The 24,618-nt window shown below is 33.8% G+C and overlaps 1 protein-coding gene across 1 annotated transcript in view; it reads right to left on the reverse strand.

Annotated features, from left to right (window-relative positions):
- The window catches only part of gukh (NHS actin remodeling regulator GUK-holder), a 132,649-nt gene that overhangs the window by 12,452 nt on the left and 95,579 nt on the right, over nucleotides 1–24,618 (reverse strand). Inside the window, exons 4-8 of the mRNA XM_087409880.1 lie at nucleotides 16,741–16,941; nucleotides 14,010–14,576; nucleotides 12,665–13,112; nucleotides 10,163–11,033; nucleotides 9,257–9,550 (exon numbers count right to left, since the gene is read on the reverse strand). Coding sequence (XP_087266006.1) covers nucleotides 9,257–9,550; nucleotides 10,163–11,033; nucleotides 12,665–13,112; nucleotides 14,010–14,576; nucleotides 16,741–16,941 — 2,381 coding nt within the window. The remainder of the gene's footprint in view (nucleotides 1–9,256; nucleotides 9,551–10,162; nucleotides 11,034–12,664; nucleotides 13,113–14,009; nucleotides 14,577–16,740; nucleotides 16,942–24,618) is intronic.

Genomic DNA, 24,618 nt, shown 5'->3' on the forward strand with positions numbered 1-24,618 from the left:
CAACATAACTTGTAGTATAGCGTAGCTCGAACGCTTCAATAGTTCTTGTGTTCAGTCTTAGTTTGTTGTTAGAGCAAATCATAGTTCAGTCTCAATTTGTCGAAAATGTATTCCTATAATGAGAAAGTTGATATGCTATTAATATTCGGTGAATGTAAAAGGAATGCACGTGAGCTGCAATTCTGTATGCCACAAGGTACCCACAGAGACATCACACATGTGCAACAATGTTTTATAACATTGAAAAGAATTTAAGAAATTATGGAAAATTTGAAAAGAAGAAAAGGAACAAACCGCAGACAATATTCTTATGTCTTAGCACATTTAGAAGAAAATCCGCACACTTCCATTCGTGCAGTTGCTACTGAAATTGGTTTATCTAAGAGTTCTGTTCATAAGATGATAAAACAGAATCGTTATCATCCTTACAAAATGATCAAGTACAATTACGTATAACTGATTCACAATGTCTAAATTTTATAGTTGTCACATACGAAAGTAATCCTGAAATACAGAATATCTTATGAACAGATAAATATAAGTTCTCAAATAATGGTATAATTAACTGTCATAATCATCATTTTTGATTGAAGGATAATCCTCATTAGTTCTGAGAATATAATTTTCAACAGAAAGTTACAGTGAATGTTTGGTGTGGTCTAGTATACGGTCATCTGATTGGACCTTACTTTTATGAACAGAATTTGGCAGCCCAAGCTTACTTAAATTTTCTTCGTTCTCAACTTCCAACATTGTTGCAAGTTGTTGCTTCAAAATGATATTGTGCAACGTATTTATTTCCAACAAGATGGTTGTACATTTCATTGTTGTTCAATATCTAAATTCAAAATACGAACGTTGGTTGGGCACTTACGGATCAATTCCTTGACCACCTTGGTCTCCGATTTATCACCACTAGATTTTTTTCTATAGGTCATTTGCAATCAATAATCTACGCGATACCAATTCAAAATATGGAACATTTAAAGCAACAAAGAAATCCGTACAGTATGCGAAAAAATTCGCCATGACAGCATTATAGGAGCAACTAATGGAAATTTATACATAGAACAGAATTGTGCCTATAAGAAAATGGACTACAATTCGAACACTTATTGTAATTACATAATTTCTTTCATTAAAATTTGTTTTACTTTTTTGTTTATGCTATTTTTGTTTATAATTTGTTGTTTTGTATGTAGTTTCATTTAAAAAACAAAAATTTATGTCTGTAAAAAGTAAACTGTAAAAAGTAGCAGATACAAAAATCTTTTTCTACTGTAGAATAGTTCATATAAAAAATTTAATACAAATAAAATAATTTTTCACGAAAATGTTTCCATTCATTAATCCCACAATTGTAAGGTCATCTCAAGGTCATAGTATAGCAGGTTATTGAAACTCGTCTTGACATCAGTTACAATATTATGAAGTAAAAAATATGTAGTGCCATTTAAAAAAATTAAGGTGCCTTGACTTTTTTCCTAAAAGAGTATTTTGTAAATTTTTAATATTGCAATTTGTAGCCGATTGAAAATTGATTAATTTTTATCCAAACTAATTTTTGTCAAATCATCGGAAAAATCGTGATCACAGTTACGTAAGACATCCTGTATGTATACTTGAGAAAATAATTTTGTTCATTTTGAATCATCAAAATAATTATATGTAGGACACTAAAACTAGAATTAAACATTTTTTGCAGCATTGTCATTAATGTTTAAGCGTTCTACATAATTATTTTGATAGTTCAACAAAATTATTTCCAAATCTGTATTCAATTAAAGCTGTATTCAATTAAAGCTAAAGTTTAGAGCTGTTATTTTAGCAGAATTATTTTTTCCTTATAGCAAACATAATTTGGTGTAATTACTTATTGCTGGTAATAAATATAATTATTAAATGTAATTGTTATAAACATATGACAAATTGATCAAGTTCAAACTGACTATGTAAAAATATGTTGTTTGTGTATATATCCTTCGATAAAATGACTTAGCGCTCATTCCATGCAAAATCTAAAGATCGACAGTAACGAAAATGATTATACGTCTTTGTCACTGGCCATACGTGTGCGATTATTGTACAAGTGAATAAACATAATACTTTCGGTAAACAATTAATTACAATTAATTCAATTATATTTGAACTTAATATTTTGCACATATCTCTAATTACGTTTGATCTTAACATAAATAACGTAAGAATCGCGTTATAGGCCGCTTATAGCCGATTTCGCAACGATTTATATATTTATTATCTATCTTCGCATCCATGCGATTTTCTTGCATATTTAAATTGGACGGATTTATTCTTACTACGTCTCACAATTAAGCGTCTACATTTTGTTTGGATAATTGTAAATCAGCGAGGAGATAAAAATTATCTGCATGTCGCGGTGAAAAAAATTAAATTCAACGACGAGATTTACACGTGCTTTACATCCTCTCTCTCTCTCTCTCTCTCTCTCTCTCTCTCTCTCTCTCTCTCTCTCTCTCTCTCTCTGTCTTCCCCCTCTTCCTCTCTCTCTCTCTCTCATATCAATTGTTTTGGAAACTGTAACCAAATTATCTGCCATTTAACTATCGTTATCGAATTTCGGCCGCGTAACAGTACGATCCAAGGTCCTCATCGAGGTATTGCAGATCGTCCATTTCGATTATTCTATTATGTTTTTCTATCTTATCTTCTGCACGTTATTGTTAATCAATAATAAATATTATTGTTTATACATTTCATGGAAGATCAGACCAATGCATATATAGTTATGGGCTTTGATAAAAGTCCGCTCACAAGATAAGTGACTCGCACGATTTGTGTTGTACATGCGTTTGTTGCTGAGGCTATTGCAAAGGCCAAAATACCGGAGGAGAGGATCGACCTTTGCATCTCTCTTTCTTTCTTATATCTTTCCTCTATTTATAATATATTTTGAACTGAATTTTTCATTTCTCTCTCTCTCTCTCTCTCTCTCTCTCTCTTTCTTCATCTGTATAGAACTTCTATATAATCATGCACCAGTTTTGCAATGCCGATAACAGCGTGTACGGTCACTCACGCGATGCAAATACTTAATGTTCGCCAGTGATGTCACTGATACATAGACTTGAGAGACAAATTAGAATCCCATTTACCCATTTGTATTTCGCGGAATGTTTAATAGGATTTAAAGATGCATCGATAGCATAAAGAAAAAAGGGGAAAACATTTGATTTGTCAATAAAATATCTTAATTTCTTTCTATGTAAAAGTAACATATGATTGATTGTTACATTGAGAAAAAAATAGAAGTTAACTTGACTAAAGTTCGTTTAGTTCATAATGATTATTCATATTTATGTACTTAAATTAACAAAATCTTGTAATTTAAAACGTTATTTGTTTGAATTAACAAATATTTGCTTGACAGCCCGTGACCGCTACATTTAGTTGAATCAACTAATGTTTTTTGAAACAGCAACTTTTTTTCTTAATATATAACATGAGATATAACACGCATATATAATATTAGGTGTTGGAATTAATTCGTAGCGTTTTACAAGTGATGGGAAGTACTTTCATTAATGTATTTTTTAATGCTCATGTGAAATAAATAACATTCTTTCATTAAAAACGCTACGAATTAATTCCAACACCTAATAATTAATTTCTATTATGAAATCTTAAAATGATTTTTTTTATAGACATTCATTTAAAAATAAAATTTGTATAAAAAAATGATTTGTATATCAGAATATTGAATATATTCTCTAAGTCCATAAAATTATCACTTTACGTAACGAAAATAAATAAATTTTTCTTGAATATCGCGTTGCACGTATTAATGCAAAATATTTTGGTTCTAAAATAAACACAAGTAAAGGAAATAATCAAATTTGGAGCAAACATATATAATATATGTATAGAGAGAGGAAATATCCCTATTATGAGATACCGATTTCATTTTGCTAGAAGTTTATGGGCAGAATTTAAAAAAATAATAGGTGATTTTAAAGGGAATTTAATAAGTTTTAAGATAATATTATGTAAAATTTAATTTGAATTATTTTTTTTTTAATTAAGGAAATGTAAAAAGTGAGCAAATCGCGAAGTCAAAAAATTGTGCTCCTAATATAAGATATCCCGAGAAATCGATAATAAAACGCAAAGTATATCAGTGTATTGCAATTAAAAAACTTTATTTAATGTTTCTAAAATATAAACACAGTCTGCGTGTGTGAAAAATGAGCATGTGATGGATTATATTCGTCTTCAGGTAGTTGGAGCCAAACATCGCAGAAATAAATTTGATGTTCATTCCGGTTGTCTTTTTTTATTATTGTACAATAATATTTATACTTTAGCAACGATTTTCATTATGACATAGGAGCATAGGTTCATAGCTAATTAGAAGTACTCTGGGTATTTCATACGATTTCCACGCTTTACGATCGTCAAATCTAACTTCTGTAATTAAGCAATTCATTCTATCCCATATTTTTTTCTATTAGTATGATTTTATCACTACATGAAGAATTTATTGCCAAATATTTACTTTTTATTAAAAAATAAACAAGATTTAAAGGCTCATCTCAATGAAACTTGAAAACATTCAAATTCTAAAATTTTTTTTTACAATGACTACAGGCATGATCTAATAATAAATTGTCCACTAAATAATTTTCAATCTAAGAACAATAAATTCATAATGAAATCAATTGATAGCGTTTATTAGTTTAGTAGAAACACCGCTATCTCATATTAGGCGACTATTTCATAATAGGAGGTTTTTCTCATCTATATATGATAATAATACGACACATGTATATATAGATTTCGTTTCTTTAATCATGAGCAATTGAAACTGTTACCAAAAAAACAATTTAAGTCCAAGACAGAAACTTTTGTCGAAAAATATGCAGCATAAATCATAATCAAATTGATATAAGTTAATAAGCATATAAGTATAATATGTAGACATATTCATAAACTTTTATGTTTTCTATGTACATATGTCAACAACTTTCAATCAATATAGTAAAATATAATTGTGTTTATTGACTTTATTGTTTTTCATAATAAATAAAAAAGATAAGAAATGTATTAAAGGAATAATTACTTATTCAAGAAATAATAAAGTCCCAAATCTTTTTTCATCTCTTACTTTAAATAAATCTTTCGTGTATTATGTGAATTTGTTAAAACAAAAAAAATATATGTAATATATGTAATATATGCGATAAACTGATACACTACACTCACATAATTGTAAATATAAAAAAAAGTTTCACTAATGACAGTATAGACGACAGCTTAGAGTTCACGTTAATTTCGCAAGTATGCAACTTATAACTAAGGATGCAGGCGGAGCTATAGGCTTAATAAAGTGAGATGTGATAATAATTTATATGATATTCAACTTACGGGGCCGCCTGGTCGCGATGAAGAGAAGATGTCTTGCCAGCATGTTGAATTATTATCACGGCGATTGATCGAACAGGAATCGTGAATCGACTTACCGCGCTGTTTCGTCTATCAGTATAGTATTGCCCGGCGACTGTCTGTCTAGCAACAAGATTTTCTCGTTGTTTTTGTACCGATAACGTCTTATCATCGCGCCACGCTAAATGCTCGATTTCATCCTGTGACGAGTCATCCGATTAACATGTAAGACTTTCGAAGACTTTTGGTATTCATAGAAAAAACTACTACTATCTTCATCTGAAAATTATTTTCTCGAACTCACGGAATAGGTCGAATATTTAAGAACAACAATCACAGAAGATGATTATGAAACTGATGAACTTGAGGAAACGTGATCGGATGACATGATTAAACACATTGATAACTTAAACAGACATGACTTCACATGTTTGCAAAGATACAAGCCGATTTCCTGCGGCACTGCATTTCAATAATCGAGATTTAGAATCGCAACTTCCTTAGGGAGTCTTCCTCATCGGGACTTAGAGATTGAAGGGAAAGAAAACTTCGCGAACGAAGGATGAATCGTTTGGCCAGATCGGAGCGCACTGAAGGTGACGGGACGAGCACGAAAGTATTTCAATCGTCGTAGTGGGGATTTTTGTTTATCGACACCCCGGCTATTATCATGTCGGGATAAACATCACACGTCTGATGCAATTCGCGTTGCTTATTGAGCCAGCGGCGATGCAGATAAGGGTTAACAAAGTGAGTCTTTAACTAAGACTTCATGGGAGTTTTCCAGCGGATTGCTAAAGCGGAAGCTTGTCTATTCGTCACCTCAAAGTGATAATTTCTTATTTTTCATCGGTCGAAGAAAGAGTTTGGCGATTTAATATTTTATTTAAATCTTAATAAATGAATGAAAAAGTTTAATTAATTGGTTTTTATTTAATTAGTTTCCATTATAATCTTTGTTTTAATTTATAATGCCCCAATTTCGAAAAATACTATTACTTTATTTTAAACAAAATGATTTAATTTTACGCGTAACAAGTCGGAATGACGAAAATCATAATTTAATTGCTAACATTTCAAAACTGCGTATCTGTTGAGCATGTATTAAGAAAAATCAATATCAAAATTGAAAAATTTGAAAAATACAATTTGTTCATTGCGAAAAAACATACAGAAATTGATTTTTGCATTTTTTCGCAATGAGTAGTCTTTCTATTATTCAATTTTTAAATAAACGCATTGTTCCCTCTTATTAATTAAAACTAATAAACTCTAAAATATTCCATCCATAAGGACTTTTTGATAATAAAGCTCAAGATTTATCTCCTCATAAGTATTAAACGCACCGCGGGGATCGTCGGCCGACTCACAGCTGGAAAGATCGGACACGAGTGTTAGATAAGAGAAAACGTGATCGGTATGCATGTCTCCCTGTCTGTATCTTTATTCGCGAGCGAAAAAAATTGGTCGATCTCGTTCTCTTGATCGTTGTTGAACAGTTCATTTGTTGACTTCTGTCCCTATGCATCAATTTGTAAAAATGACATTACTTCGATCCGATGATTTCGTCTTTTACATAACATGTTGTGCCGATATCTCCCCCGCGACTTCTCGCTCCAATTCTATCTGATTAGACCTTGATGATTCCCGCTCATCCTCCGATCTATTTTATATGATGATCTTACCGTTATTTAACAAATTCGAGGTATCAAAGTCTCAACGCATCGAAATAATTCTCTGTAGAGTTATCACGTCGAACCTTTGACAGTAAAAACATCGATTTTCGAGATATCATTTGCTGTAAAAAAAGTAAAAGTTTGCGATATTCTGTACTCTTGTAATCTTATTAAGTCATATTCTATTTTAACGCAGATAATTTTCTAAAATAATGCAGATATTTCTTTCTTCAAAGTATTATTTTTGAAATTCGTTCGAATTTCACGAATATTAAGATTGAATGAAAATATTAAAAATTTTTTTTCTTTCTAGAAATAAAAATATTTATCAAATAATAAAACTTTTACTTATAAAAAATTATATTCTACTGTAACTTTTTAACTTTGACTTTTTTTAGAAATAAAATTGTATGAAAATAATATTTAATTGTAAATTAATTATTCTCAAGCTAATTTATATTTACAACATTTTTCACTCATTGAGCAACTTATTATTTATTAATGTGATTAGAATTATTCTCAAGAAGCAGATTATGCCCCAGTACAGATGTACTTGTCAGTGCCTTTAAGCATAAGGTATATTACGTATCATTCATTATCATACTCTTTCAATGTATAATGATTATTCTTGATTAAAAACTCTCGTCCGCGCGTATGTTTTTCTAAACGCGACTCGACTTATGTCAGAATCTGCAGTAGTCGTCATTATCTTATCACTCTCGCTTCATGTCAGCATTGCAAAACTAATGTTGCACACTAATGCAATGTTCTCTACCAAATATCTATGTCTTCAGCAGAGTACTTAGCAGAAGTACCTTAGTACTTGTGTCTAGATATAAAATTTTGTATAATACATTTTAAAAAATATAGCTGTAGATTTAACGCTATTGTGATTAAATGTAATTCTCATTGTGCTAATGTTGAATTTAATTGTTGGTCTCGATATGAATTTAATATGATGTGAATTTAACCGTTAGCGCGTGTAATGGTTAAATTAATTAAATACCAGGGTTTTCAATCCACATCATCTTGATGTTTTATGTATTAACACGATATGAATACCAACATGGTGTTAAATACACAACCATATTTTTTATAGAACTGATCAACTTTAATAAAATAGGAGCAGAAATATTAAATAGTTGAATTGTTAAATAGTTGAATTAATCTAGATTTAGTGCCGTATCAACATTGTAAAAAATATTAAAATGTAACGCCACGCTAACGTGATATTCTTTACCAGATTTCTGTGTCGTTACTAGAATATTTGAGTACTCTAGCCGGTTCTAAATCCAAAGCCCTCGGTCTAGGACTAGTTGGCACTGATTGAAGAGGTACAGTTACCAAAGATGTGTTATCAAAGATCATGTTATTGACCCGTGGTTCCGGACTGGAGATTGTCTCCGGATAATTGATTCTCTCCTTCAGTAACTCCTCCTGTAGCTCCTCGGAGGGCGTCCTGCAAATCTTGAACGACTTCTCTGTTTGATTACTCGTGGAGAGTTTCTTGATGAACATAATCGGACTATTCGCCATGCGATAACTTTCGCTACGTTTCACCTTGCGATCTGTCTTGTCGCCGCGCGTTGAATCGGAATTTTTTGCAGTCTGATTATTTAAGTCCGTACAATCGACAGCCGCGTTCTTATCAACAATGTCGCAATTATTGAGTATCGTATTCTCATTTTGATTATCGGAATTAGGCTTTTTTCTACAAAAATTTGGAGTATCAAGATCCGAAACCAGTAGTTTTCTACCTAACTTAGGCGTATTGCCAGTTACTTTCAAGATCTTTGGATAAAGACCCGACTTCTCAAAGTCTAATCGCGAGTTCGCGGAATTAAGACCGACAGAGTGGTTGACTTTTGACGGAGCGATCACGCGAACGCTTGTCTCAACTGTATCACCGTTGAGCATTGGCGGATGGTTCTCGTCGCGATCGAATTTGCGCTTTGTTTGTTTGTCAATCTGAGAGTCTCCATGGCAGATCCTGAATATATCCGGCTCCGGGAGTTTATTACTCGGCGCCAGAGCGGGAGTCAGGTTGCCGGGGAGCTGTCTAGACTCATCTTTAGAGCGTGACGGAGCGATCGCAGTGCATAATGCCTCTAATCTACCAGTGCGGCAATCGCGGTGCTCGTCAGTGCTGGACGTCTTACCTTCGTCACCTTGCACGTTGACGTAAGCTCCACGGACTTGTTTGTGAGGACTGTTCGGGCTCGTGGGACCGACCACGGTCGTCGGCGTGCGCACATAATCCGGACTAATCGCGCAATCGGGACTCCGCGCTGCCCGAATGATTAGCTTGCCCAGCTGAGGTGATGTTGGTGGTGTGATTTTAATGCTCGGAGCATCCACGACATCAATGTTTTTCGTGACGGCGCGGATATTCGGTATTGCGCGATGAAGCAATGGCGATGGACTTGGTGACACTCCTTCCCTCACGAAAGGACCTAAATATTAAACGTATTGCGTGAAAAGCTGAATTAAATGCGCTTCATTAAAAAATTCTAATCTAAAGAATTAATTTTAATGATTAGAAAATCTAATCTAAAGAATTCGTTCTAAGTTAACGATTATGTTTGATTATTTATTTTGTTTGATAATTTATTTTGTTGATTAGTTAATTTCATTAGAATTCTTTTTGCGTGTCGAAATTTAGGTTGGAAACAAAAAATATTATTAGTAACTTAATATAATTTAATATATAATTTGTAAATTTAAGTTAAAATTTTATAATGAAAAAATTCTTAATTTTGATAATATTCTTCCACAGGTGCTATATAAAATGCGTTTCGCAGATTTCCTCCATGACCAGGGTTTCCTCCACTTTTGGAATGCCAACGTTTCGTGAACCTTGCAGTCCACTTCATCATTACTTAGTATCAGGCTGCTCCTCGCCCTGATGAAGTGGACTGCAAGGTTTACGAAACATTGGCATTTCAAAAATGGATCTAGATACAGAAGAAAGTCGCGAAACGCATAATCTTTATATAATTCTTAATTTTAATAGATCAGGCTAATAGAAAGAATATTGAAAGAATGTTGAATAATAATCAAAGTACCTGGATTAAATGTCGTGTGCGCTCCCTTTCTTCTCTTTAGGCTATCAGAAGAGTAGACGACTTTGCCCTCGGAATCTAGAGTGACTCGAGCGCCCTGTCTCTTTCTCTCTAACGATGAATCCGGTTTCTTCGGCAATTCGCTCAGACTCACATACTCGGCGTCCTTCTTGAAGATGTCGGAATTGGCGTAGGTGGTAGTTGGTCGAACAGTGGTCATGCCTAATGACGACGGTGATGAAATCGGGCCCGCGGGATGTTTATCATTGTTGTTTCTCACGTCGGCTATGGTCACATAGTCGCCGGAGTCTGCATTCGAGAGCTCTTGCACGGCGTTGTGCTTCGTGACGTGCTTCTTGCCCGGAAGTACGCCGCGAAGTTTGCCTAGAACTCCACTCAGCGGACTAATTTTGGTCGACGACGATGTCTGGCCTGTCGTCGCTGTTGTCTGCGGTCTGTCATTACTAGCAGTCGCCGGCAACACCTGTACAGTAGCATATAAATTTTTGTCTTGGCCATTGATCACTTCCATCTTAGAAGTACCGACAGTGGCAGACATTAACACTGAACCGCCGCTCTGAAGTTCAATTCTCCTTGATTCGTTTTTTTTTTCACTCTGATCGGTTTCTCTCGCGTGCTCGTCGTCGGATACGGGTGGTGTGATTACGCACATCGACGGAATCCGACTGGTTGTGATTGCTGTCTTCGAGCGAATCCTCTCGATTCTCTCACAGCCTTCTAGATCGCTAGACTCTGAGTATTCAAACTCGGAGCAGGAACGACCGGTACAGGCCGGACTTGAAGCAGATTCGACGGGAGATGAGGATGTGTTGTGGCCGCTATCGGGTGATTCGCCACCATTTTGACCGTGAACCTGTCGATAAAAATTAAATATATTAAAAATACAGATCGAAGGATAAATACTTACATAATTTCTAATAAAATTTCTAATAAATATTATACTAAGTTTATTATAAGAATATAAATACATATTTAATAATTTTATACAAATTTAAATTTGATTATAGTTAATAATTTAATACAATAGCAATTTATTCTAGAGAGATGGATGATACAGCGCTGATACTTTAAATATCGATAGATATTTTTGGACTTTTTTCTCGACATTTTATATTTCTCGATATTTTGTATTTCAATATCGTGTGCCAACATTTAAACAGAAACATCGAACTTTCGTTTCAATACGGTTTGTTAAGCCCGTTTTTAGTATGGATTGAGATTGGATTGAAAGTTAATGTAAAATTTATTAAACTTTTTAGATTAGTTTCCCTATGTTTCTGCCCAGTACACACAGAACGTTACGACATTTGTCGCGCAGTAAGAACTTGGTGTGTGTAATGTAATTAAAAAAAAAATTTTGAAATAATTATTTTAAAAAATCGATGAAATAGTCTAAAAAAATTATCTCTAATTATTTTTGAAAAAGATCGATTTTTTAAGCATATCGATATCAGCAATACGTATATCGATACGCATATTGATGCGCATATCGCCTAAAAATAGAAATATCGAATCCATATTGTGATATCAGCAATATTGCAAATTATCCAACCAATATTTTGGTATATCAATATTTCTGTTTACGATACATTATGATACGAAATATGGAGATTTTTTTCTGTATCGCCCATTTTTAATTTATTCTTTTCATATACAGGGTATTTCATATACACAGTAATAACTGCATTAGCTCTTGCGAGCAGATAGAGCGAACTAAACTGATTGTGAATCGAAAAGTCCTGTACCATTTTGCAATTTTTGCAATAATTAATGAGATATTAATTTTTAAAGATCAGCGAATAAGCACGTTTCGTCTCGTTTGCCGCTAAGTGCCTACGTCCGTCATCCGCAGTTGTTAGGCGCGCGCGCGTGGATGGGGAGTTGCTTGGCAACCGCACCGCATAGATCGCCGCCATCCATGCTACTGAAGCAGTGCGGCGCCCGACAACGCAGTTCCTTCTATCTTTCTATTCCTTTTTTGCCTTATCTATTCTATCTATATTATCACTGTACATTATCACTTCTTTTTTTTACATTATCACTTATCATAGCCTCAATACAATTCTTAGAAAATATATTTTATATATTTTAATATAGAGATTAATGCTAGGATTTTTATATTAATTTAATAAAAAAAAATAATCTTAAGAAACGTGTTCATTTTTAAATAGAAAAACGAAAATTAATTGAAATTGGGATTATTTTGTTTATATGCACGAGAGATATTGATGTTATATTATTAAAAATTAATATAATTTATATAAAAATGTCATTTTTTAGTATAAAATTCAATATTAATTATTTTTTTTCTCATCTATTTAACTTTGTCCCATTTTTATAGGATTTTTTATCTCTTAAGAAATATATATTATATATTTTATATATATATATATATATATATATATATATATTCAATTTAATTTGCAATTTTATTTCGTTATTTTATTCTCTTATCACAATTAAAATATTGAAGCTTGAATTTACCATAGCAACAACTGTGAGGCTGGACTTGCGCTCGGGAGGCGGTGGTGCCATAAGCGCAGTGCAAACCGTTCCAGCCGAGCTAGTTGTCGTGGAAGTTGATCCTCTGCCAAACAATTCGTACTCGTTCTCCACAATCGGCGAAGTGGGATCCGAGCCAATGTCATTAGTTTTGGTCAAAGGACTCTGTGGCAAGGTCTCCTCCTCTCTAAGAGTTTTCAGGCCCGAGTCCATGTGAAACGAAGTATAATATCCTTCCGTGTCACAGGAATATACCGACGATGTTTCGCCATCATCGGAAAAGGGTATCACTGTGATGTCTTGTATGATATCTGGTGTTAGAGTGCCTTCAGAAGTTACCGAAGACGAGGCTGAGTTGTCTCTTCCTTTCAATCGCCTCATGTGACTTAGGGAAGTAGAGGATGTGGCGATAGAAGCTGTCGTCGTGGATCTGAGATAATATATATTTTCGAATTAATGTAAATTTTTCTTTTAATTTAAAATAATCTCTTCGTAATTCATAATCTCTAGTTCAAGAAATTGAGGACAAAATTCAATTCACGAAAATAATTGAAAGAAAAATGTTTAAAAAAGATTTTTACTCAAAAAGGGACGTAAGTAAAAGAAATATTTTTTTAAGATTTTGCCTTCTTGGATAAAATTATTTAAAAATTTATGGCGTTTGGGGAACAGCTCAAAAATTGAGCAAAAACATTGAAATTCAGAAATATATCAAGTTCGTGCTCAATTCTCGAAATGTTTTAACCCCCTTTTTTAATAATCTCTTTTAATTATAATAAGTTTCGTATAAAGTTTAAAGAATTTCTATAATTGATTGTTTTGTTAGGCATTCAAATATCTAGAATCCATTTTAAAGATCTGCTGTAATTTTTAGTGAATTAAAACAATGACCGTTAGAAATATGCAATTGGCAATCAGTAAAATACAAGATTTCCGCCAATATCGCAAATTTTCTTCGTTGAGATAGGATTATACATATCTCTATATAAATCTAAAAGTATAGATAATTCAATACGAAGAAAAATATCAACAGTTACAAAATAAACATTTTGCAGAACGTGAACATTGAGATAATATATTGAAAAAAAATTTACTAAATCTTAATACATATTTCTTTGAATAGTACTAATAACACGTAAACATTTTATTTACAGTAAATAAATATTTACTCAATAAAAAATAATAGTTAAATCAAATTAATGATTTTTGTATCAAATAAGTACGTATATGTTTACATTTACTAAACATTTATTTAAAACTATTCAAATAAATATTTATTAAAATTTTATATATTTTTTTTCAATGTATTGTGTTTTTGACTTCTTACTTAGGCTGATGCGTGGTAGTGGTGGTCTCGCTGCCGATACTGGCCCTTCCGCTTTCGGATGAGGCGCTCCAGTTTCCGGAACTCGAATGCGGTGCATCGTCGCGGTTGCTGCCCTTCCGTCGTTCTCGCCTCTGGGCGGCGCTCTCGCGCAATTTCACGCTCGGCTGTTTGTTGTCCGTGCTCGGTACTGACATGGGTATGCTGGCCGTACTCTTACCACTCGAGCTAGATGAACTCGGCTTCCTCTCGTGCGACTTGTCTCTCCTGCGCCTTGTAGTTACCGTCTCGTAAATATTGATCTCCTCCGGCGATCTCGTTTGACCTTGAGCCTGCTCATTTCTTTCCACGCTGATTATTGTCATTTCCTGCTGCTGTTGTTGTTGACTCGATTTCGGACTGATTAATTTCAGTCTGGACATACCCCACGCCTTCAGCGTGTTGAAGTGTGACTTCTTTTCCGTGGGTGAATCCTTTTTCACGGAGCCCAAGACATCTGTGCTCGCTGAACGATGCGTTCTCGGCGTGGCACTTGGCATTGTTTCCTCGGGCTCGTCGCCAGTCGTCTCCCTACAACGATAAATAATCTCAATGACATGAACATGATGTGAAGTACTGTAGTGAGTGCGATTTGCATCGTACGTTTTAAGAATTTAAGCGCGACAGATTCACGCGCGAGCATGTTATGATTAATTGAATAAACCATAATATATAATGATGGTTTTGTTACAGATTTATTATATTCGTGTATACTTCAATTGATACGTAAGTTAGATTGTTACAGCCCGTGGGAGGTCTCACATGCGATAGCGTACGGCAATGATACGGAGAGAGAAAGAAAGAGAGATGATCTCAAATTATTATCATGCCAATGGGAGTACAAAGGAAGAATAAGGGAGATTCTTCATGCTTGGATGACTACGAAAATATGAGCGCACTTTATCGAGCGTGACAAATCGCCGACTTTCGAGGTACAGATCTCCAGAACCATGTCCTTATAGTAACAGAACCGCTGCGATAAGATGTCCGAGTAAAATGCATACTTCTTGATTATACGAGTATATTTATCATGTCGTAAAAGTTGAAGAGATGTTGAACATTCTACGATTGGTCCATTAATCCCTTAAATGATCGAATAAGGCATTTCTTAGTATTCTTTAATAATTCTTTTTAAATGATGATGAAAAGTTATTTACATTATACAGATTGTAGATCGAGAAATAGATCTTTTGAAACAGTTATTTTCATGAAACATGAAACAATGAAGGATTAACAAAATTATGTTCATTAATTCTGAAATTTAAGTAGCTCGTACACGAAAAGAACGATTTTGCACAAAATACTCAAAAAGGGCCTAGCAGAATAAATATATGTATTGTGTATGCTGTCCCCGCATTTATCTGGTCGAGATTTTTACTTAATTTTTAATAAGTTAACAGCGATACAAGAATGAATTTCGCAAAATATTATATCTGAAAAAAATTTTTGATAGGAGTTATAAGGTAAAACTGAAAATCGATAAGACGAATTTTCTTTTTAATGGACGAATTTTGACGAAAAAAAATATGTTATGAGGTTCAATGCGATGTTTAAAAAAAATTATGAAATTTTTTTTTTCGAAAAAAAGAACCGATTGGAAAAAGTTTTTAATATATTTTTTTAAAAGGATGTGAGATACTACTACCATTTTTTACTAAAATGATTTTCGAGTTATCTAGTAAAACATATATATATTTAATTTTCAAAACGATCGGAAAGGTAGTACATTACGTTACACTTAAAAAAATGAAGAGTTTGAGCGTGCGATTAACCGGATATTGTATGAGATTCGGCCACATACACATACTACACTAGATAAACTCAGCTATGTACACATGGACGTATACGGGGAAGGGGGGGGGGGAAGATCCAAATCATTCTGATAGCACACATTGATCAATGCCTAATAATGTTTCACTACTTTACTAATGAAAATATTTTGAATTGGCTAATTAGCGATGTTGTATTCTATCGAAATTTCTCTTTCATTTTTAATTGTAAAGAACATAACTTTATTTCTGACTTTGTGAGTTTTTACTGTTATATAAAAATTTTTTTTTTTTTCGTTATGAGATCATGTAAATAATTTTTAATATGTACTTCTGTTAGTTCGAGTATACAGTAATAAAATATTAAAAAATTGAACATTTTGCTTGTAATAGCTATATTGTCTTTCTTTTGAAAAAAAATCTAAAAAAATAAGTAAAAGTTAAATGATATACAAAACGTAGTTTTTTTCTTCTTAAATGCGGAGGCAGCATACACATACTTATGCTAGGACATTTATGTAAACAGATCTTTATATGAATAGATAGATTAGAAAATAATTTTGTTTGGCCATCAAAATAATTATGTAGTATGATGAGCAAAAAGTTTCGACATTTTAGTAACTAATTTGAGCGTCTTACATAATTATCTTGATAGCCTAATAAAATTCAGAATTTTGATTTGCATCTAACTAAACTTTTAGACATTTTAACAAAACTGTTCTTTTCGTGTAACCTAATAATGCTTTGCAAAGCAGAATTTTAATGATATTAATTTCGGACACGAAATACAAAATAGAAAAACGTTTGTTCATAATCTAATATAAGTAGGTAGTAATTAAATGAGTCGTAAAAACAAATAATATTAGAGTTCTCAAAATTTCTCAGTTTAGAGTGGTTTGAAGGATCAATTATGGCAAGACACTAACCCTCCAATAGCTTGTCGAATCTCCTTTTGATCGGTACCGGCGATCGTATTTCGTCTCTTCCCTCTCGGCCTACGTGGTCGCGATCTCCTCTTCACCGCCATTTCCTGAGTCTCTGGTCCTGACAGCAAGGACCTTCTCCTCATTGACATTCTTTCGAAACCTCGTCCACTTACATCCACCGCTACGATTTCCGCTGGGAATCTATGATGAAAGCGTACATTTTAATATCACAATAGAGAGTTTGTCGGTCTGTCATTGATACAAAATTGAATGAAATTGGAGAAACATATCAAGTCATGATACAGAAAACGTGTGACAGATTTTTGACTTATACATGCTCATACGTATTAGTTTATATAAATTACACTTGTTATAAACTGCACACGTGAATAAACTGTTAGTTTATGAAATGTTATATTTAATTATGTTTAATTATGTTTATAAAAATGTTATATTTTATATTTAAACTACAGATTACATTTATTTGACTGTAAAATTTTCATAAATTACTCTATAAATTAGCGATTTTCATTCGAAATTTAATCTTCTTTACCAATCTTTGTCAATATTTTTTTCTCTAATATTAAATCAATATAACATGTGTATTATATTAATCAGATATTGATGAATATGATAATTTCTTTAAGATACAATTAGTAAAAATATCCAATATTTTATTAAATATCATTAATCTTCTTAAATATTGGATTTTTTTGCTCAAAATGTTCGTGTCGTTTTTTTTAGCTAAAAATTATACATAGAATATACTTGTTGTTGTTATAATACCATTCAATAGAGCAAAGTTTTAGCAATTTAAAAATTGATTTTTTAAATTGCGATACGATGGTTTTTAATGAAGTTATAAGCAATCAAAGTCAAAATGTTCCTTTTATTTAATTCGCGATAATTCAGTAACAAAAAATCTGAGAAACATTTTTAAAAAACGATTTTGTAGGACAAACTTTAAACTACAAAACAAAAAACTACGATCTGAAAAAGATGAAAAATTTTCTTTTAACTTCTATCGTTTGCTAAGAAAAAATTCGCGAAAGTTTTCTTAGCAAACGATAGAAGTTAAAAGAAAATTTTTCATCTTTTTCAACTCGTAGTTTTTTGTATGTAAAAATTACCAAACTCACAGAAACTCAAAAAACAGTAACCTTTTGAAAGTAGAGCTTCAAAATCATTTTTTAAATTTAAATTTCGTTTGTTTTTGATGAAGATATTGTAAATATAATTTTGTTAAAAAAAAATGGCAGGGACTTTCTAGGATCAATCCAATATAAAGGATTTTTTATTATTATTAATACACATACACACATACAGTTACGGACAAAATAGACAGATAGTGGAAATAATTATAAATGAAATTAGTCAAAATAGTATTACTATTATAAATATGTTTTATATATTACATATCTTTGTGATTGAAGTTGCTACTCGAAATTTATCTTAGTGTATGCTTGGTAACAACACGTAAGATGGATGGGCAGAGGCGGTGCTGCAGATGGGGGCACTAGTGCGCGTCCATCTTGTCTTAACAATCTCCCCTCTCTGCTCGTTTTTCCATTCATCTTGATTTTTTTCGAGTCTAGTAGAACTCTCTTGTGTATATACGTTTACAAAAGTCGAGTCTAAAAGTGTCCGGTCTTATAAAAGTCGAGTCTAGAAGTGCTCGGTCTCTGTGATTGGGACCTCACAAACTCAACTTAGTCAAACTTTCACTAAGCTTATCAACCAAGGATCATAGACAGATCGAAGATAGATTATCAATAGATTATCGAGGTTCATAGACAGCATCGAAGCTTAAAAGGAGATCGTAACATTCCAGGATACAAAAACTTACGCTAGTTCCTCACGACTTTATCATCATTTGGTAATCATCCGGAAATCCGATCCGGATATACGCATTGGTTTTGATACCATTTTTGGATGAAATACTGTAATTATTGTAATACTTGATTATTCTTTACGTTACGGTGAGTAACCATCGCCATTTTGGTTCAGTATCCTTCCATTACGTGTTCGATGGAATTCAATTTATTTATTTGATGATTTTATGTTTTTGTAAGTTCATTGCCTCATTATAATAACAGTAGCAATAAAAAAATTGTAATCCTTGCGTTTACACTTTCCCTGCTTTATATTTAATATAAGAATTTTAATCTATGTTTTTCCTAAAGATATTATATATCAATTTTAACATTTTAATCCTTCGAACCGGATATTGTGAACAGCGAGAAGAGATGAGGCTCAGTCACATTCACGGTTATATTGAGTAGCAGCTCGTTTTATGTGAGATCATAGCTCATGCTTACGAAAGGCAACTTTACGAAAGACTTAATGGCTTGACAAACTTAACCTCACAAAGAGTTCATGCACACCTATTCACTCTGAAAGATGACTGGGAACAATTTTCATTGGAACATAAAGCAATCACGATAGCGATGAACGAATTGTGCACAAACGATAAGTTGAATATACATAATCATTCTTATTTTACAAACAATCTCTTTGCTATAACACATGAACATTATGTCAAATCAGTCAAGAAATAGAACGCACTGTTGGAATAGGATCGGGAAAGCATTCCAAGCACTTCAGCTTCCAACTCTGCCTCTTTACCCTCTTCAAGGTTATCGATTTTCTTTCACCATGAGCGACTTTCTCGCATTGATCTTCCTAAATTTAATGATACACCAGCCGATTGGTTATCCTTTAAAGACTTAATTCACTTATAATAGAAAATCTCACGTTGTCACCTGTAGAAAAACTGCAATATCTAAAAACTAGTCTTACCGGGTTGTCTGCTCTTTTGTTAAAGACTATAAATAAATTAAATACTATGTTGTCAGCAGGTTTTTAGAAAGTATGGGAATCTTTCCCTAATCTCGTATTATGAAAACAAACAATTATTAGTCAACGTAGCGTTACAATCCTTGCTTTCGTTGAAGCGCATAACAAAAGAATCAGCTGGTGAGTTGGAAAAATTATATACTCATGTTATGCAAATTTACTGAACTTTTGAGAATCTGCAACGTCCAATCTCTTATTAGGATGACTTCCTGATCTTTATTACTGTGCAACGACTCGATTTGGAATCTGTTAAGGCTTGGAGCAACATTTTGGTTCATCCAAGGAACTTCCGTCTTGGACTCGGCTTAGTGATTTTCTTATCTCGTTTATTATCTCTAAAAGTTTATCTCGATCAGTAAATTCTAGTTCTCAACCGCAGAGTTTTTCGCAAAATCCTATTATTATGGCAAATCGAAGGATAGTGGCACTATGACACAAAAGAAATGTACCATTTGTTCGGAAAATCATTATCCGGTGTCGTGTCCATATTATTCTAATAAATCAGTACAACAGTGCTTGGACAGTGCTTATCAAAAAACAAAACTTTGCTATGTTTAGGTTTGCACCGCTCTGCTCAGTGTAAAAGTACTAAAAAGTACTAAAAAGTGCCAAAAGTGTGCTGCAAAGCATCATACTACAATTCATCAAATGTCGAATAAAAAATCTCCAGTTAAGCCTATGGTAACGGCTACTGCAAAGACCTCCACAGCAATAGAAGCACAAGTACTACATTCTTCAGTTGAATATATTGCTAATTTGCTTAATATTTTACTCGCAACTTGGTTAAGATTATTATACCTTCTGGAGAAACTTACAATGTAACAGCGCTTTTGGATCAAGGATCGGAGATATCTTTAGTAACTGAACGTCTCGTTCAAAGACTGTCTCGCACGCACTCACATCTTCCTTTGATAGAAATAAGTGCTTAGAAATCGTCAAAGACGAAAGGATTAACATCCATTATACTGATGCCTCATTTCACTTCAGATTATAAACTCATTATTTCAGCTTATATATTAGAAGAAATTAACTTCCTCAATTCTTTCAAATAGACTAACCCTTACTCGTGGAAGCATCTAAGTGATTTAAAATTAACAGATCCCAATTACTACTCTTCTGGTTCAATAGACATAATACTAGGAGCAGATATCTACAGTCAGATCATAGAAGAAGGTAATTAAGGATAATTAAGAGACAGAAAAATTCTTCCATCGCACAACGAACAAAATTTGGATGGATTATTTCTGGTCCTATCAATAATAATATTGCTATAAGGATTGCTCGCGGATTTCATGTCACCTTGGACTATGAACTTTACAATCTATTACGCAAATTTTAGACTAAAAGAACTTCCCTTAACTAGACCTTCTTGTCTGTCATTAGCAGACCAGGAATGTGAAGACCACTTCCAATCTACACACTAGAGATAATCAAGAATGATATATCGTCAAGGATGATAAAACTTCCTTTTAAACAATCGATTGAAAACCTAGGAGAATCTCATACCAAAGTATTACAACTCGCTATGAAATTGAGAAATCAATTTGAAATTAATGCTAATTACGCGCACGCTTATTCAGATTTCTTAAATGAACACGAAAGATTGCAACACATGCAGTTGGTGCTAAATGGCCAGTCACCTACTTCGTACGGTTATTATCTGCCACATCATGGCATCCTAAGAGAGCAAAGTCTACGTTTACTACGAAGTTAAGAATTGTATTTAACAGTTCCTATCACTTCGGGATATTCGTTAAACGATCTTTTACATACTGGAGAAAAATTGCAAACCTTATTTGATAACTTTTATTTGATTACTTATATGGTTCCGATTATTTCGTTACGTGTTCTCTACTGATGTCGAGAAAATGTTTCGACAAAAGTTCATCCAGATCATTGAGCATTTCAGCGCATTTTGTGGATGGATCCAGATAAGGGACTTCTCACCTACGAACTTATTACGGTCACATATAGTTTAGTTTGTGCTCCGTATCTCATTATGTGATTTTTTGCAACTTTTAAAAGATAAGAGTTCGAAGTATCCTTTAGCGATTTCTGTACTGAAAAGAGGAAGATATATCGTTGATGTTTTTGATGGAGCTGATTGCGTTGAAAGGACACAAGAAATCATAGATCAACTCTTACGACTTTGCAGGACGAACGGTTTTAGCTTACAGAAATGGACCAGCAATCATCCTAAGACTCTAGAACACGTTCCCGTGGAAAGACAAATTAGTGATTCTACCGTTCAAATTGAGAACAATTTAATCGTTCACACTCTTGGATTATGTTGGTAATCGTCTGAGGATGTATTCCAGTTCACTTTAAATCTATCTAGAACAGAAGTTGTAACTAAAAGAATTATCTTATCTACTATAGCTAGATTGTTCGATCCTTCGGGCTCCTTTCACCAATTATTATCTGCCAAGATCAGTATACAAGAGCTTTGGTCTCTTAAGCTGGGTTGGGATGATCCATTGCCTGATTCTATAGCTAACAAATGCAATTTTCTCGACAATTTACAGGATCTGAACAATCTTACATTTCCATAGTGGATAGGATGTAAATCTGGTAACTTGACTGAACTTCATGGATTTTGTGATGCATCACAGATAGCTATGGTTGTGGTTGTATATATTCGCACGATTAACGAGCAAGAGGAAATAATAACCATTTTACTGGCCTCCAAGACAAAGGTAGCTCCTCTTAAAAGACTTATCCTTCCACGTTTGGAATTGACGGGAGCTTTCTTGCTAACGAAAGTATCGCATTTGCTGATTACATTAGGTCACTTGAACTCCTCTATTTGTTTGTGGACTGATTCATCGATCACATACTGTGGCTTACTAACCATCCATTGTGGTGGAAAGACTTTATGTACAACAGAGTTTGTTCATTCACATTCAAGATACATTACCTCAAGCAACCTGGAAGTTCATCCCTGATAACGAGATTTGGCTACGAGAGGATTAACTCCTCATCAACCTTCGGAACATTCAACATGGTGGACTGGACCATCTTGGTTGTCACAATCGCCTTAGAATTGGCCCTTTTTAGCTATTTCAACTGTCAAAGAACTTCTCGAAGAAAAACCGGCTAAAGTGAATGCAGTTCTTGTCACATCTAAAATGGGATCTCATGTATAGATATTCTAGCTTAAACAAACTCGTTTGAATCACTGCTCTTTGTCGAAGAGCTATCGCTAAACTCAGACAGACATCGAATTCAACGATTACTACCAAAGAATTGGAGGACGCTAGATTGTTCTGGGTAAGCTCAGTCCAGAAATCGCACTTTCACCAGGAGGTAAAGATTCTTGCAAAACAAAATTCATTGTCTACGTCCAATCCTCTTTTACGTCTTACACCATTCATGGATTCAAATGGTCTTTTACATATTGGAGGTCGATTGCAATGTTTTCTTTTTTCACTGTCAGAGTAACATTCATTAATCCTATCAAAGGATTCATCTTTAACTACACTCATTATTGCAGATACTCATCTGCGTACCTTGCATGGTGGTATTCAAGTCACATTGTCGTATATAAGACACGACTATTGAATCATAGGTGGACAATCTCTACTCATAGGTGTATGGTCTTTTATTCTTAAATGCATAAGATGTTCACGTTTCCGCAAAAGAGAGCACAACAACTGATGGGGCAATTGCCTGTAGAAAGAATAACACCTTCAAGACACATTTTTACACATCGGAGTAGATTATGCTGGCTCATTCGTCATCAAAATATGGAAGAGAAAAAATATCAAAACTTATATTGCGCCAAAGCATATATCGCGCTCTTTGTTTGCTATGCTATATCATTTGGAGCTCGTTACCGCTTATATTGCAGAAGGATTTATAGCTGCATTTAAAAGATTTATTACTCGATGTGGTATCTGTTCTACTTTGTCCAGTGATCAATTTTAAGGGTGCTGATGCAGAGCTGCAATTATTCACATTATCTACTCAAGAGTCAGACAAACCACTCGCCACTGTTGGCTAATGATGCAATCGCGATTTAACTCACGATCTGCTCCACATTTTGGTGAAAAATGGGAAGCAGGAGTTAAATCCGTAAAACTTCATCTTCTTTGAATTATAGAAAATAATTTGCTTACCTAAGAAGAATTTTCTACTCTTTTGACTCAAATAGAGGCGGTGCTAAATTCCCGACCCCTAAGCGTCTTAAGAGGATCCTGATGCCCTCCAAGCTTTAACATCCGGTCATTTTTTAATAGGCTATGTACCTTCTGTCATTCCCGAAACCATCCATTGAACACATGAAACTTTCTCACCTTTTCAGGTAGCAATTAATACGAAATGAGAAAGTTTTTGGACTAGATAGTCCAAAGAGTGTCTGCAACGCTACTATGCTAGATACAAATGGAACAAACCCACACCTTTCCTAGCATCGGGGATTTAGTTCTTGTAGTCGATGAACAGTATCCATCTTGCAAATGGCCTCTCGGGCGTATTATTCAAACTCATCCTGGAACTGACGGACTTATTCGAGTTGTTACCATACGGACTTACACCTCAGTACTGAAGCGCTCTGTTGGGAAGGTATGTCCTCTTCCAATTTTTCACGAAACATTGTGATATTTTTTTTCTTTCTTTTCATTAACACTGTTAATGAAGGCGGGCGGAATGATTAAAGTTGCTACTTGAAATTTATCTTAGTGCATGTTGGTAACAATGTAAGTTGGATAAGCAGAGGCGGCGCTGTAGATGGGGGTGCTAGTGCGCGTCCATCTTGTCTTAACAACCTCTCCTCTTTGCTTGTTTTTCCACCCTTCTTGATTTTTCTCGAGTCTAGTAGAACTCTTTCGTGTGTACGTATGTTTACAAAAATCGAGTCTAGAAGTGTTCGGTCTTATGAGAGTCAAATCTAGAAGTGCTCGATCTCTGTGATTGGAACCTTAAGCCCAACTCAGTCAAACTTTCGCTAAGCTTAGCAATCAAGGATCCAAGTATCGTGCCTCACAAGCACAGCTAGTACCTGTAGAGCGCTTACTTACACGA

The sequence above is a fragment of the Acromyrmex echinatior genome, chromosome 9 (genome assembly GCF_024713525.1).
Source record: "Acromyrmex echinatior isolate Ae372 chromosome 9, ASM2471352v2, whole genome shotgun sequence".
Taxonomy (NCBI): Eukaryota; Metazoa; Arthropoda; class Insecta; order Hymenoptera; family Formicidae; genus Acromyrmex; species Acromyrmex echinatior.